The 12,189-nt window shown below is 63.9% G+C and overlaps 2 protein-coding genes across 5 annotated transcripts; both read left to right on the forward strand.

Moving 5' to 3' along the window:
- The first annotated feature begins 1,128 nt into the window (after positions 1-1,128).
- LOC142024511 (C5a anaphylatoxin chemotactic receptor 1-like) lies at positions 1,129-5,461 on the forward strand. Of its 3 annotated transcripts, none has more exons than XM_075016574.1 (3): positions 1,129-1,151; positions 1,685-1,737; positions 3,741-5,461. In XM_075016574.1, the coding sequence occupies exons 2-3, from the start codon at positions 1,731-1,733 to the stop codon at positions 4,820-4,822; spliced, it is 1,089 nt and encodes a 362-aa protein (XP_074872675.1). In that variant the 5' UTR covers positions 1,129-1,151; positions 1,685-1,730; the 3' UTR covers positions 4,823-5,461. The 3 variants fall into 3 exon arrangements, with proteins under 3 accessions (XP_074872675.1, XP_074872676.1, XP_074872677.1); XM_075016575.1 differs by having other exon boundaries at positions 1,130-1,151; positions 1,688-1,737; XM_075016576.1 differs by lacking the exon at positions 1,685-1,737 and having other exon boundaries at positions 1,142-1,151.
- A 1,002-nt stretch (positions 5,462-6,463) lies between these two features.
- LOC142024449 (C5a anaphylatoxin chemotactic receptor 1-like) lies at positions 6,464-11,836 on the forward strand. Of its 2 annotated transcripts, none has more exons than XM_075016458.1 (2): positions 6,464-6,542; positions 10,209-11,836. In XM_075016458.1, exon 2 carries the CDS (start codon positions 10,229-10,231, stop codon positions 11,243-11,245), a length of 1,017 nt encoding a protein of 338 aa, XP_074872559.1. In that variant the 5' UTR covers positions 6,464-6,542; positions 10,209-10,228; the 3' UTR covers positions 11,246-11,836. The 2 variants fall into 2 exon arrangements, with proteins under 2 accessions (XP_074872559.1, XP_074872558.1); XM_075016457.1 differs by lacking the exon at positions 6,464-6,542 and adding an exon at positions 7,238-9,267.
- The last annotated feature ends 353 nt before the right edge of the window (positions 11,837-12,189 follow it).

Below are 12,189 nucleotides of genomic sequence, written 5' to 3' on the forward strand. Positions count from 1 at the left end.
CTGGGACTTGAAAACCTCTAGGGATGGAGATTCCACCACCTCTCCAGGCAACACATTCCAGTGCTTCACCACCCACCTGGGGAAATAGTTTTTCCTAATATCCAACCTACACCTCCCCCTCTGTAACTTCAGCCTGTTGCTCCTTGTTCTGCCGCCTGCCACCACTGAGAACAGCCTCTCTCCTGCCTCTTTAGAGCCCCCTTCAGGAAGCTGAAGGCTGCTGTCAAATCGCCCCTCAGTCTTCAATTCTGGAAACTAAACAAGCCCAAATCCCTCACCCTCTCCTCGTAGGTCGTGTGCTCCAGCCCCTTAATCATTTTTATTGCCCTTCAATGAACCTGCTCCAATGTGCCCACCTCCTTTTGGTACGGGGGGCCCAGAACTGGATGCAGTACTCCAGGTGTGGCTGCACAAGGAGCTGGAGCTGGAGCTGTGGAGCACAGGGTGCTGAGGCTGAGAGCAGGCTGGGTGAAGGTAGCAGCCCTGCAAATGAAACCCAGATCTCAAGCTCTGCGCCCATCTGTGATGGCGGGGGTGGGGGGGGTGCATGTGAGACTCAGGCTGGATGTGTGAGACAAGCAGAGCAGCTCCCGGAGGCTAAGGATGACCCTGGGGCTATAACCCAGGCTGGCAGGTAACACCTCAGCCCTGAACAAAGAGGAGGGAGGAGCCGAGCTGGTTTTGAATCGGGGGCACGGTTAGAGGGGAGGGAAGAGGGAGCTGGAAGGAGCCAGCCGGGGAGGGGGAAGCTACACCCCAGAGGGGCACCTCTCGGGCTCCTCTCCCCAGGACAGGTTGGAAGGACTGTCTCTAACTGCTGTGCTGTCGCTTCTGTGAGAAACTGGGCCTCTGTTGCCTAATAAACCTCCTGTTGTACCTGCTGAGTGAGAGTCACTCCTGCCAGCGGACGGGGTGAAGTGCAGGGGGCCCCCTGAACCCCACCACACCATCCCACCCCTCTGTGACCTCCACCACAGCCGAGCTCCTCCTACCCGCTTGCTGCCCCTTGTCCTGCTCCCTAGGGCTGAGCATAGCAATCCACCCGCCAAGCCCTGGAGCTTCCTGTTCACGGCCATATAAAACCTCAGCTGTGGCCCCAGTGGAGCTAGTGACGCCTGCAGCGCGGACGCAGCCTGCGGGGCTGGCACAGGGTGAGTGCTTGCTGAGCTCTGAGCAGCCGTTCCGGTGCCACCTCTCCTCTGCAACAGGGGCAGCGAGCGGGCACAGCCCTCTGGGGCCAGATGCTGGCCTCTGCCTGGCTGCATGTCCCCAGAGCTCCTGCCCCATCTCTCTGCCTGGGCACTGTCTCAGTCTGGCATGAATGGCCGTGGCTGGACTGGTTTTCAGCCAGGGCTGGGCTGGGGTGCTGCTGTGGCATCTGGGCTTTGCAGCATGGCCCTGTTCCAGCAGCCCGGGATTTAGCTCCTGAAGCTTGTACCTGAGCAGCTGAGGCCCTGGGGTGAGACGGTCCCAGCCACTTCATGTGCTGGCTCGACTGGCGCTCCTTGCGTGTTTGGTCCCCCAGGCGCCCGGGCTTGCCCTGCTGGTGCCAGTTTGCCAGAGCTGGCCCCACCCTGGCAGTGCCCAGCCCAGCCCATGGCGGCTCGTTGGAGGTCGCAGGGTTGGTTTGTGGTGCGGTGGCTGTGCCAAGCGCCTGCATCCTCTCTCCTCTGTTCTGCTCTAGCAGGAAGAAAGCCTGGGGCTCCGCTGCCGGGACAGCATTTCTGTGCATGCAGGGTGAGTGTGAAGGGATGGGGATGTCCTGGTGTCACCCCGCTGCAAACCTGCGTGTTCTGTGGCAGAGCAGCTGCTTGCCACTGGGGAGTTGGAGCTAACTGGGAAAACCCCTCCGGCGGCTCCCGCTTCCCTTGGGGAGCAGGGCGAGATTTTGATTTTTGTCTGGGTCTGTTAAAATATTTTGAGCCACCAGTTTTGGCAGCTCATGGCTTGGGCTGCATTTCACCCAGCCTGGGCGGGTCGGTGCCCAACCACCCACCAGCTCTGCTGTGCCAGGGCACCCCTGCCCCTGGAGCTGTCAGTCCCCAGTAGTGGTCACCTTTCAGCCTGCTGCAAGGCCTGGCAGGAGAGCTCCTGCATTTACACAACTCCTCCTTCCGGAGACTGGATTGCTTTGTGGTGAGAAATCTTGCGGCACCCTGGCTGACCGCTGTGAAAGAACCTCCTTTCTGCACATTTAGCTCCCTTTTGTGCTGCGGTGGCCGTCACCTGCTCTAACCACCAGCCCCCACAGCGGGGGTTAGAGCCCAGGAGTCCTGACTCCCTGACCTTGCTCTAACCACCAGCCCCCACTGCCCTTCCACAGCGGGGATAGAGCCCAGGAGTCCTGACTCCCTGACCCTGATCTAACCACTAGCCCCCACTGCCCTCCCAGAGTTGGGATAGGACCCAGCAGCCCTGAGGTAACCAGCTGGTCCCACTGCCTACCCAGAGCTGGGAATGGGACCCTGTGGGTCTGAGGTGGGGCACTCGCCTGTCACCAGCCCTTGCATCCAGGCACTCACTGCTCTTCGGGTCAGAACCTGCCCCAGTCGGCTGGGGCTTTGCACTGAGGGCCTGATGCTGCCCCACCGCGGCCATGTCTCCAGGGGCGAGGCCATCAGCTGGAGAGGGTGCGTCAAACTAAAGATAGTTTTTTCCTTCCGGCCTCGTTGCTCAGCTTTGCTGGCTTGTCCCACAAAGGAAGCAAAGTTGGGCAATGGTCTGCTGCAGAGCAGCAGGGGAGCAGAACACAGAGCCGCTCGGCTGGTCCTTCGCCTTCCTTGGCCGGGATGAAGGCAACTGGGGGCCTCAGTCCAGCTCTCAGAGGGCAGGCGCCAGCTGCTCATTGGTGCTGCCTGGGTCTTGAGGGGGAGTGTAGCAGAGAGGTCCTGGATGGAGGACTGGTCTGCACTGGGGTGCTGGCTTCCCCCACCCACAGGCGGCTGGACATTGTGCTGTGACGGCGAATGATGGGGCAGCCTGCCCAGGTTGTGGGGCGGAGGGGCAGGAGCTGAAGCCAGTGCCTGGATGGACTGAGGGGCTTGGCTCGCATCTCAGCCTGGTGCGGCCAAAGCAGCAGGGTCCTGGGGCTGGCTGGGGCAGGTGTCCAGCAGCAGGATGGCTGAAGTGTCACTTTATCTTGCTCCAAAGCCAGACACACAAACTCCTGCCCACTCAAAACAAGCCTGTGAGCAGCTCCAGCTGCTCTGCGCCCCATCTCGCCCACTCCCCAACAGCGTGGGGCCCACAGGCACTCCCAGACACAGGCTGCTGGTGGGAGTTGATGCGGGACCATGCTCAAGGGCAGGTTTTGGGGGGGCAGAGAGAGGGGGAGGGATGAACCTGACACTCCTGGCCATAGCTTGGGGGCATGCTGGTGGGAAGGGCTGCTTGTCCCTGCTGCTATGGACATGGCCAGGGCCCATCTGATGGGGATCTTGCCTGCGGCCATGCCAAGCATGCTTTCACTCAGAGAAAGGTGCAAATCCCACCGAGCTGCTGACCCCAGGCAAAGGTTCTCTGGCCACCCCCAGCTCCTGCCAGTCAACGCAGCTCCTGCTCGCACGTCCCGAGCCCATCCCACAGGACTCCAGGTGCCCCGGTGAGGGCAAACCTGAGCTCTCAGAGTGATCGCGTGAGGCCAAGCTGGCCCCGTGTTCGAATACAGCCCTGCAGCTCTGGGGCTCCGCTGGCCCAGCACAGGACGGGACTAGAACTCATCTCGTCCTGTTGCTTTACAGGAGACAGAGCTGGGTGGATAATGAACGACACCGACTCGTACGAGTACGACCCCTCCGCGTACGTGAACTTCACCGCGCCCGACTGGGAGACGCCCCCGCAGCCCCTCACCCCCGTCCTGGGGGTCTCTCTAGTTCTCTACTTCCTCGTCTTCCTGCTGGGCGTGCCGGGCAACGCGGCCGTCGTCTGGGTGACGGGATGCGGGATGAAGCGCACGGTGAACACCGTCTGGTTCCTCAACCTGGCGCTGGCAGACCTGCTGTGCTGCCTGGCGCTGCCCTTCCTGGCCGTGCCCGCGGCCCACCACAACCGCTGGGACCTGGGCGACTTTGCCTGCAAGCTGCTCCCGTCCCTCACCATCCTGAACATGTTTGCCAGTGTGCTGCTCCTGACGGCCATCAGCGCCGACCGCTGCGCCCTGGTGACCCAGCCTGTCTGGTGCCAGAACCACCGCACGCCGCTGCTGGCCTGGGGTCTGTGCGGGGCAGTCTGGCTGCTGGCGCTGATGCTCACTCTGCCCACCTTCATCTTCCGGACGACGCGGGCCGAGCCCTTCTCCGACAAGGTCACCTGCGGGGTGGACTATGGTCAAATGGCCGGTTATGCCACCGAGGTCTCTGTCGCCGCCTTCCGCTTCGCCACCGGCTTCCTGGTGCCATTCGTGGTGATCGCCACCTGCTACGGGCGGGTGCTGGCCCGCCTCCACAGCAGCCGCTTCCACCGCTCCCGCAAGACCATGAGAGTTGTTCTCGTGGTGCTCACCAGCTTCTTCGTGTGCTGGCTCCCCTACCATGTGGTGGGGCTGATCCTGGCCACCCACAGCCCTAGCTCCAGTCTGTACAAGGGCGCCTCCACTTCTGACCCCCTGATTGTGGGGCTGGCCTATGTCAACAGCTGCATCAACCCCATCATCTACGTCATCATGGGCCAGGACTTCAAAGACCGGTTCCAGCGCTCACTGAAGACCATCCTCCGCAATGTGCTGAGTGAGGACTCGCTCCACTCCACGGGGGACAGCAGGACAAAGACCAAGTCCACACTGGAGACCAAATCCATGGGAGGGGCACACAGCACAGACATGTAAAGTAGACCCAGCCCCTGTGGAGGGCCTCCACCAGCCCTGGGGCTTGCTGGGTGTGTGACACCCAGGCCACAGCTACTGCCCCTTCACTTCCGGCTGTTACCCTGGGTCCATGTGGGGCGCACGGCATGGCTGCGTGGCCACTGCCCCTAACTTGCCTCAGGCCCCGTTAGGCTGGGCTACGGGGGCAGATGGAGATGGAATGCACAGAGTGACACCTCTAAATTTGCCTATCGGCATATTATGGCATCATTTTCCCATTTCTCCATCACACAACCCCCCCTTCCTCCTCTCCCAGCTCCTGCCAGTCTCCAGTTCCCTGGGTCTCCCTGCCCCAGATTCCCTCCCCACAGCCTGGCCCCAGCCCCACAACCCTTCTGCCACACGGGCATGACTGGGGCCACACTTGGAATCACCCGATAACCCCAGTGCATGGCTCCGGACGGGTCTCCTCCGCGGGAGAAGCTGCCTCCAGGAGGCTGGCTACAGAGGTGTGCACAGTTCTGTGGCCGTTCAGCTACCATAGCAGCAGGGGTGCATTAAGAACAGGTGTGGCCCTGGGACAATACTGTCACCCCTCCCCCAGGTATATTACTGTCACGTCATTATTTGTGCTCTACTATCTACTCCTGCTTATCATGACTCCTGGTGCAGAATAAAATACAATAGTGAGACTTTTCTTTCGTCCCATTACAGCAAAATGTTCAAACACGATGGAGTTCTGGAGCCTGGGGGACCTGGGCACGTGTCCTTTCTGCCCTTATGTTAATCCGCCACTGCAGATTCCTCTTACGCGACTCAGCAACGAGAGGCTGACAGGGCCACCCTCCACAGCCTGGGGCTTCCAGGGCCCAGAGCCTCTCTCCCTGGCCTCATGCACTTGGTGGTACTAGTAGCAGGTGGGATGCCCAGCTCAGAAGGGGGCAGTTTGTGGCCAGGCACTGGACTGCCATGTGCCACATAGGCGGCTGCCAGGCTGGGTGCTCCGGAGCAGCGTCCACCAGAGCAAGACAGTGGGAGAGTTTCTAACCTCCCGCCCCAGCTTGCCAGAAGCTCAGAATTTTCGGAGCCTCTCCCCCTTTGGGGGCTGGCATGTTGGGGTGAGGGGTGGGAGCAGCCGGGGCCCATCCTCGCAAGGCTGGGAGGGAGGGTGACTCGCCAGCAGGAGACTCCTTGGGGGGCAGGTGTGGAAGTTACTGCACCTGTGCCAGGCCTGTCCTGGGGCACAGTGCCCTGGGAGGCTGCCCTGCTCTCCCTTCCCACTAGCCCCCCAAGCCCTCAGTTAGCAGGGAACACTGCCTGGGGCTTCCCTGGGGGAACCAATGACCAGCAAGCCAGAGAAGGGGGATTACAACCAATTGTCTTACTTAACCCCTGCGCACGCAGTGGGGCTCCAGGCAGGGCCAGCAGCTTAGACCACCCCAGTGACTCCTGCTTGCCCCCTGGTTCTCCCCACAGCCCCCGTGCTCTCTGTCTGCAGGGCCAGTCGCTGGCCCAGCCTTATCTCCCAGCAGCCCTCTGGCATTTGCCCAGCTGGGGCTTATCTCGAGCTGTCTTGCATCCTTCCTGTTTGTTTGTGCTGACTGGACTGAACCAACAGCTCCAGCTGCATGGCACCCAGAGAGAAGCTGTCCATTGCCAGCAGCCGCCCCTGCACCAGCACCTCTGACTGGCCTCCGGAGCAGCTGGGACTGGCCAGGCAGAGATGAGAGACCGAGGCACAGTGAGTCCTGCCCTGATCCCCTGCTCCAGGCAACCTATTTCCCTCCCCACCATGCAGCCCCTGGTCCCTGCGCTGTGCAGTGCTCCATCGGGGACGGGCAGCTCCCCCTTGTTACCCACAAAACTTCCCTGTCACTCGCACACTGCAGGGCAGGGGCCCATCCTCGGTTCCTAGAGCTCAGGCAGACCCCTGTCTGTCCAGGCACCCGCTCCCTCCCAGCTTCATCGCCTGCAGGTTTGCAGGGTCTTCAACCTCACACCCTTAACTGCTCTTGCAAGCCGCTCCCCAGGCTGGAACACCCATGCCCAGCAGGCAGGGCTCACCCCAGCCAGGGGCCGGAGAAACTTGTCTTGATGGCCAGTCAGGACGCAGAACCTCTGGGCTCTGTGTGGTGTCACTGGCACAGGGCTGAGAATCTGGCAGCTCTGACCTTGAGAGCTGTGTCCTGGAGCTGGTTCCCACAGAACTGCCTGTTGGGCCCCACTTCATGCAGGGAAACTTGAGCCCTGCCGAGCTATTCCGTAACTGATCATTACGCTGGCACGTCACTGCCCAGCCCTACCGTGTGGCAACACAATTCCCTACCCACCCTGCCTCACCACCTCCAGAGATTTACACCTAGCAAATCTGACTATACAGCAGACAACCAACAAAAGGACCAGACAGAGATCAGGTGTCAATGGAGACCTGGGCTATAAAGACCAAACAGTAAAGGAATGAGGTTTTCCACCCGGGTATGTAGGCGGGGCAAACATGACCCTCTGTATAAATGCAGCTCTGTGGGTGCCAAGTGACGTAAGCGAAGGACTGACTCTAGATTAAAACCGGGCTGACTGATATGTGGGAAATTACCACCTGCAGACGGACAGAAGGAAAGAACAAAACCCTACAGAGAGCAGTTCCTTGCTGGAGGAAATGCTCAGACTAAGCTTTCTCTCCCCAGCCCGAGCTCAGTGTCTTTCACTGCGGCTGGTGGGTGCTGCAAGGACGGGGTCCCCCTCTGAACAGCCTGGTCTTAAAGTTGTTTAATGCTTTACAGACAGAGTGTGAGGCTGTGATGACTTCCTGCCTCTCTGCTAACGGCTGTTACTCTTCTAATCTGGCTGCAGACAGGGCGGTGGGGCCTTGCCCCATGGCTGCAGGAAAAGGCCTCACCTTTACACCCTCACCTCCCGCCCCAGCGGCGAAACGGGGAGCTTCATTTCACCCTTGCCCAGGCCTCTCCACCACCTGCTTGCCCGTGTGCACGGGAGCACTGCTGCAACCCACCGGCTGCGACTGAGCCCCCGGGAGTGTGTCCTGGGCTTCCACCTCCGGCCCGCCTTGCCCTAGGGCTGTAGATGCTCCAAAGCCGGCCCCTGCCCATGCCGCTAGCCATTCAGAGCCCAGCTGGAAGGTGGCTGGGTTGGTTCCAGGCCAGGGCCAGCAGGATCTCATGTGGGTGAATGGTGATTTAGCAGCTTGTGCTCCGGGTTCGCCCCTCCCCAGGGCAGGAACCAGCGGCAGTTCCCCATGTGGGAGTTTACGGGGAAGCTGTCCGAGGGACAGCTGTGGGAATGGTGCTGCCCTAAGCAAACTTGCAGCTGCGGCCACCATCCACCACCGCGCCCCAGCCCAGAACCGCAGCCGTCCTGGAGGCGGGGGGGCAGAAGTCGGCAACGCAGCGGAGCCAGGGCTTGTGCCAAAGGCCGCTGCCTGGGCTCCCTCTCACCTTTTCCACCCGTGGGCAGAGCAGAGCTGTTCTGTGCAGCAAGGCGTGCGCCACCAGACGACACCCAGGCTCTGCCCAGCACCTGGAGCTCTGATGGGTGGCCGCTAAGCGCTCAGCTTACAGGGAACCCTGCTGTCCAGGCTGCAGCTGGCCCCTCGGTGCGTAGGGGGTCAGAGCACAGGTTCGCTGCCTCTGGTGGAGACTGGGTTAGCCACTCCCCGGGCTGGTCCTGACTGGCCATGGCCCGCATGCTGCGAGTTTGCTGGATCTCTGCGAATGCTGCTAGAGCCCCTCCTCTCCCTGGGGGACCCTGGGGGGTGAGCAGGAGCTGAGCATGGCGCCTCACCGGCCCAGCCAGCTGCTGTTACCACATGCCCTGCTCCGACCCCGCCCTGCTCCGGGTGCTAGCCTGGTTGCTGCCTGCTGTGGGCTGTGTGGGGCCCTACTTTCCAGGCCCAGCAGAAGGGCAAGAGGACTCCTGGCCAGAGTGCGGCTGGAGGCATCTAACCCCCCAGGGCCTTCTGGGCTGTGCCCTGAACCGGGACCAGCTTGTGCTTCTGTGTGCTCTGCCTGGGCTGAGCCCTCCAGACACTGCCCCTTGCCCCCCGCAGGCCACTTCCCTGTTGCTTTCTGCTGCTGCAGCAGAACTCCACCAGCTTCCCTATCCAGACCAGCCTGCTGCCGCCCAGCACCCGGGCCCTATTGCTCAATGCCTGTGTGACTGCTGTGATGCAACCAAACCGCACCTCCAGCTGGGCCTTGGTCTTTGGGGAATGGAAGCAGTGGGGGGGTTACCCCTCCGTGCCTGGGCTGGGCTCTCCCTTTGCACACAAGGAAGCAGAGATGACCTCTCCCCTGCCCCCCGCAAAGCAGCAGGGGCCACCCATGCAGGGGTGGGGACAGCCGCTGGGGAGAACGTCCGGCTGGGGCTCTGGAGATCAGAATCCAACTCGCAGCTCTGTGCAGATGCCCACTGCCGGGGGGCGACCAGCTCGGCCTGGGCCCCGCTGCCAGGTGAGTGACCGGCTCCTCCCGCTGGGCCTGGGCCCCGCTGCTGGGGGGCGACCGGCTCCTCCCGCTGGGCCTGGGCCCCGCTGCTGGGGGGCGACCGGCTCCTCCCGCTGGGCCTGGGCCCCGCTGCTGGGGGGCGACCGGCTCCTCCCGCTGAGCCTGGGCCCCGCTGCTGGGGGGCGACCGGCTCCTCCCGCTGGGCCTGGGCCCCGCTGCTGGGGGGCGACCGGCTCCTCCCGCTGAGCCTGGGCCCCGCTGCTGGGGGGCGACCGGCTCCTCCCGCTGGGCCTGGGCCCCGCTGCTGGGGGGCGACCGGCTCCTCCCGCTGGGCCTGGGCCCCGCTGCCGGGGACGCGTGAGCGCTCATGACTCTCGCTGTGTGTGGGGCCGCAGGCTCAGCTGGACACCACAAGCGCCTGTGCCCACCCGGGGGATCGCTCCCCTAGTTTGCAGGCCTGGGTGACACCAGGGCCGGGCTCTGTCCTGCTCCCAGGCACCTGTGACTGGGGCAGCAGGACTAGACCTCTGGAGCGCCACCCGCTGAGGAGGGGCCTTTTACTGCAGCCATGGGCAGAGACTCCCCCACATCGTCCCCTGCGCGTGTGGGTGGCTGGGGGCAGGGCTGTTACGCAGCTGGCAGGAGTCCCGGCTGTGGCTGGCTGGCCCCACAGTGGGAGCCTCCTGCCTGGAACCGCTCAGGGCTGGGGGTAACCTCAGGCACCTGGCTTTGTCCAGCTCCCATGACTCTGCGCAGGGGACCAGCCTCTGGCTCAGCATCTGGGAGTGGCAGATGGACACCCCGGGAGGCGCCGTGGGGCCCTCCCGCCAGGCCCACGCTCCACTACAGCCCGGCTGGGCTGGCGCCCGGGGCGAGCCTCCAGCTCGGGGGCAGGTGCAGAGCAGTGCAGGGCGGGGTAATCCCGGCAAACCCAGTTTGGTTTTTAGGTTGCAGCTCGTGGTGGAGAATGAACGACACCGAGTCGTACGAGTACGACCCCTCCGCGTACACGAACTTCACCGCGCCCGACTGGGAGACGCCCCCGCAGCCCCTCACCCCCCTCCTGGGGGTCTCTCTGGTTCTCTACGTCCTCGTCTTCCTGCTGGGTGTGCCGGGCAACGCGGCCGTCGTCTGGGTGACGGGATGCAGGATGAAGCGCACGGTGAACACCGTCTGGTTCCTCAACCTGGCGCTGGCAGACCTGCTGTGCTGTCTGGCGCTGCCCTTCCTGGCCGTGCCTGTGGCCCACCACAACCGCTGGGACCTGGGCGACTTTGCCTGCAAGCTGCTCCCGTCCCTCACCATCCTGAACATGTTTGCCAGTGTGCTGCTCCTGACGGCCATCAGCGCCGACCGCTGCGCCCTGGTGACCCAGCCTGTCTGGTGCCAGAACCACCGCACGCCGCTGCTGGCCTGGGGCCTGTGCGGGGCAGTCTGGCTGCTGGCGCTGATGCTCACTCTGCCCACCTTCATCTTCCGGACGACGCGGGCCGAGCCCTTCTCCGACAAGGTCACCTGTGGGGTGGACTATGGTCGAATGGCCGGTTATGCCACCGAGGTCTCCGTCGCCGCCTTCCGCTTCGCCGCCGGCTTCTTGGTGCCATTCGTGGTGATCGCCACCTGCTATGGGCGGGTGCTGGCCCGCCTCCAGAGCAGCCGCTTGGGCCCATGGCACAGGCCCACGGTGCTTGTGCTGGTTGTGCTCGGCAGCTTCTTTGGGTGCTGGCTCCCCTACCATGTGGTGGGGCTGATCCTGGCCACTCACGGCCCTGGCTCCCATCTGTATAAGCTGGTGGTTGCCACCCAGCCCCTCGTGGTCAGCCTGGCCTATGTCAACAGCTGCCTCAACCCCATCATCTACGTGGGGGTGGGGATGGGGGTGGGGCGAAGCTGCCTGAGCTACGCCCTCCAGGAGCAGGGAACAGAGCGAGAGGACAAGGCCACGTCCACGAGCAGCAGGCAGGCCATGGAGACAATGGCTTAGGGCCACGGGGAGCACCCGCTGGGGCAGGAGCAGGGCGTGATGGGCGAGAGGCTGGCAGCCCGGCCGCGGCGCGTTGTGGCTACCTGGGATGCTGCCGGTGACCGAGCTGGCTGCTGTGGAGTTGGGGACCCATCTCTGTGGCGCCGGCTGGAGGAAGCACAACGACCTGCCACCCTCCGGCTCCTGTTACCACGGAACCCCCCAGCGGCCCGTTCTGGGGCAGGGCCACCCCCAACACACGGCTGGGTGCCAAGCCCTCTCCCGCAGCCTGTCCCCTCCTCGCCTGGCCTGTGGGCATCAGGGGCCGGCTGTGGCCCTGCTCCCAGCTCCAGCCACTGTAGCCTGGCTGCTCAGAGTGGCCAGCCTGTGACTCGCTGGAAGCAAAGCTGGGCTGGGCTGCAGGCTGACAAAGGAGCCTGCGTCTGCACAGGCCCAGGCCCCTGGGGCAGCCGGACCCCGAATGCTCTGCAGCCCCACCCCGAGCTGTGTCATGCAGCACTCACGGAGGGGGAACAAGCCCAGGCCGCGGCGGACAGGAGCTCCCCAAGAAGCCCCTGGGGATGGGATTTCATTCCCCCCACGCACCGACAGTGTCCACCAGCCCCAGTCCCTGCACGGAACCCCAGCCCCCGGCTGCCCCCCATGCACCAGGGACAGCGTGCACCGGCCCCGGCCCCTGCACGGAACCCCAGCCCCCGGCTGCCCCCCATGCACCAGGGACAGCGTGCACCGGCCCCGGCCCCTGCACGGAACCCCAGCCCCCGGCTGCCCCCCATGCACCAGGGACAGCGTGCACCGGCCCCGGCCCCGGCCCCAGCCCCGGCCCCTGCACGGCACCCCAGCCCCCGGCTGCCCCCCATGCACCAGGGACAGCGTGCACCGGCCCCGGCCCCTGCACGGCACCCCAGCCCCCGGCTGCCCGGGCCCGGCCCCCGGCAGGAAGC

This window comes from Carettochelys insculpta, chromosome 22 (genome assembly GCF_033958435.1).
Source record: "Carettochelys insculpta isolate YL-2023 chromosome 22, ASM3395843v1, whole genome shotgun sequence".
Classification (NCBI taxonomy): Eukaryota; Metazoa; Chordata; order Testudines; family Carettochelyidae; genus Carettochelys; species Carettochelys insculpta.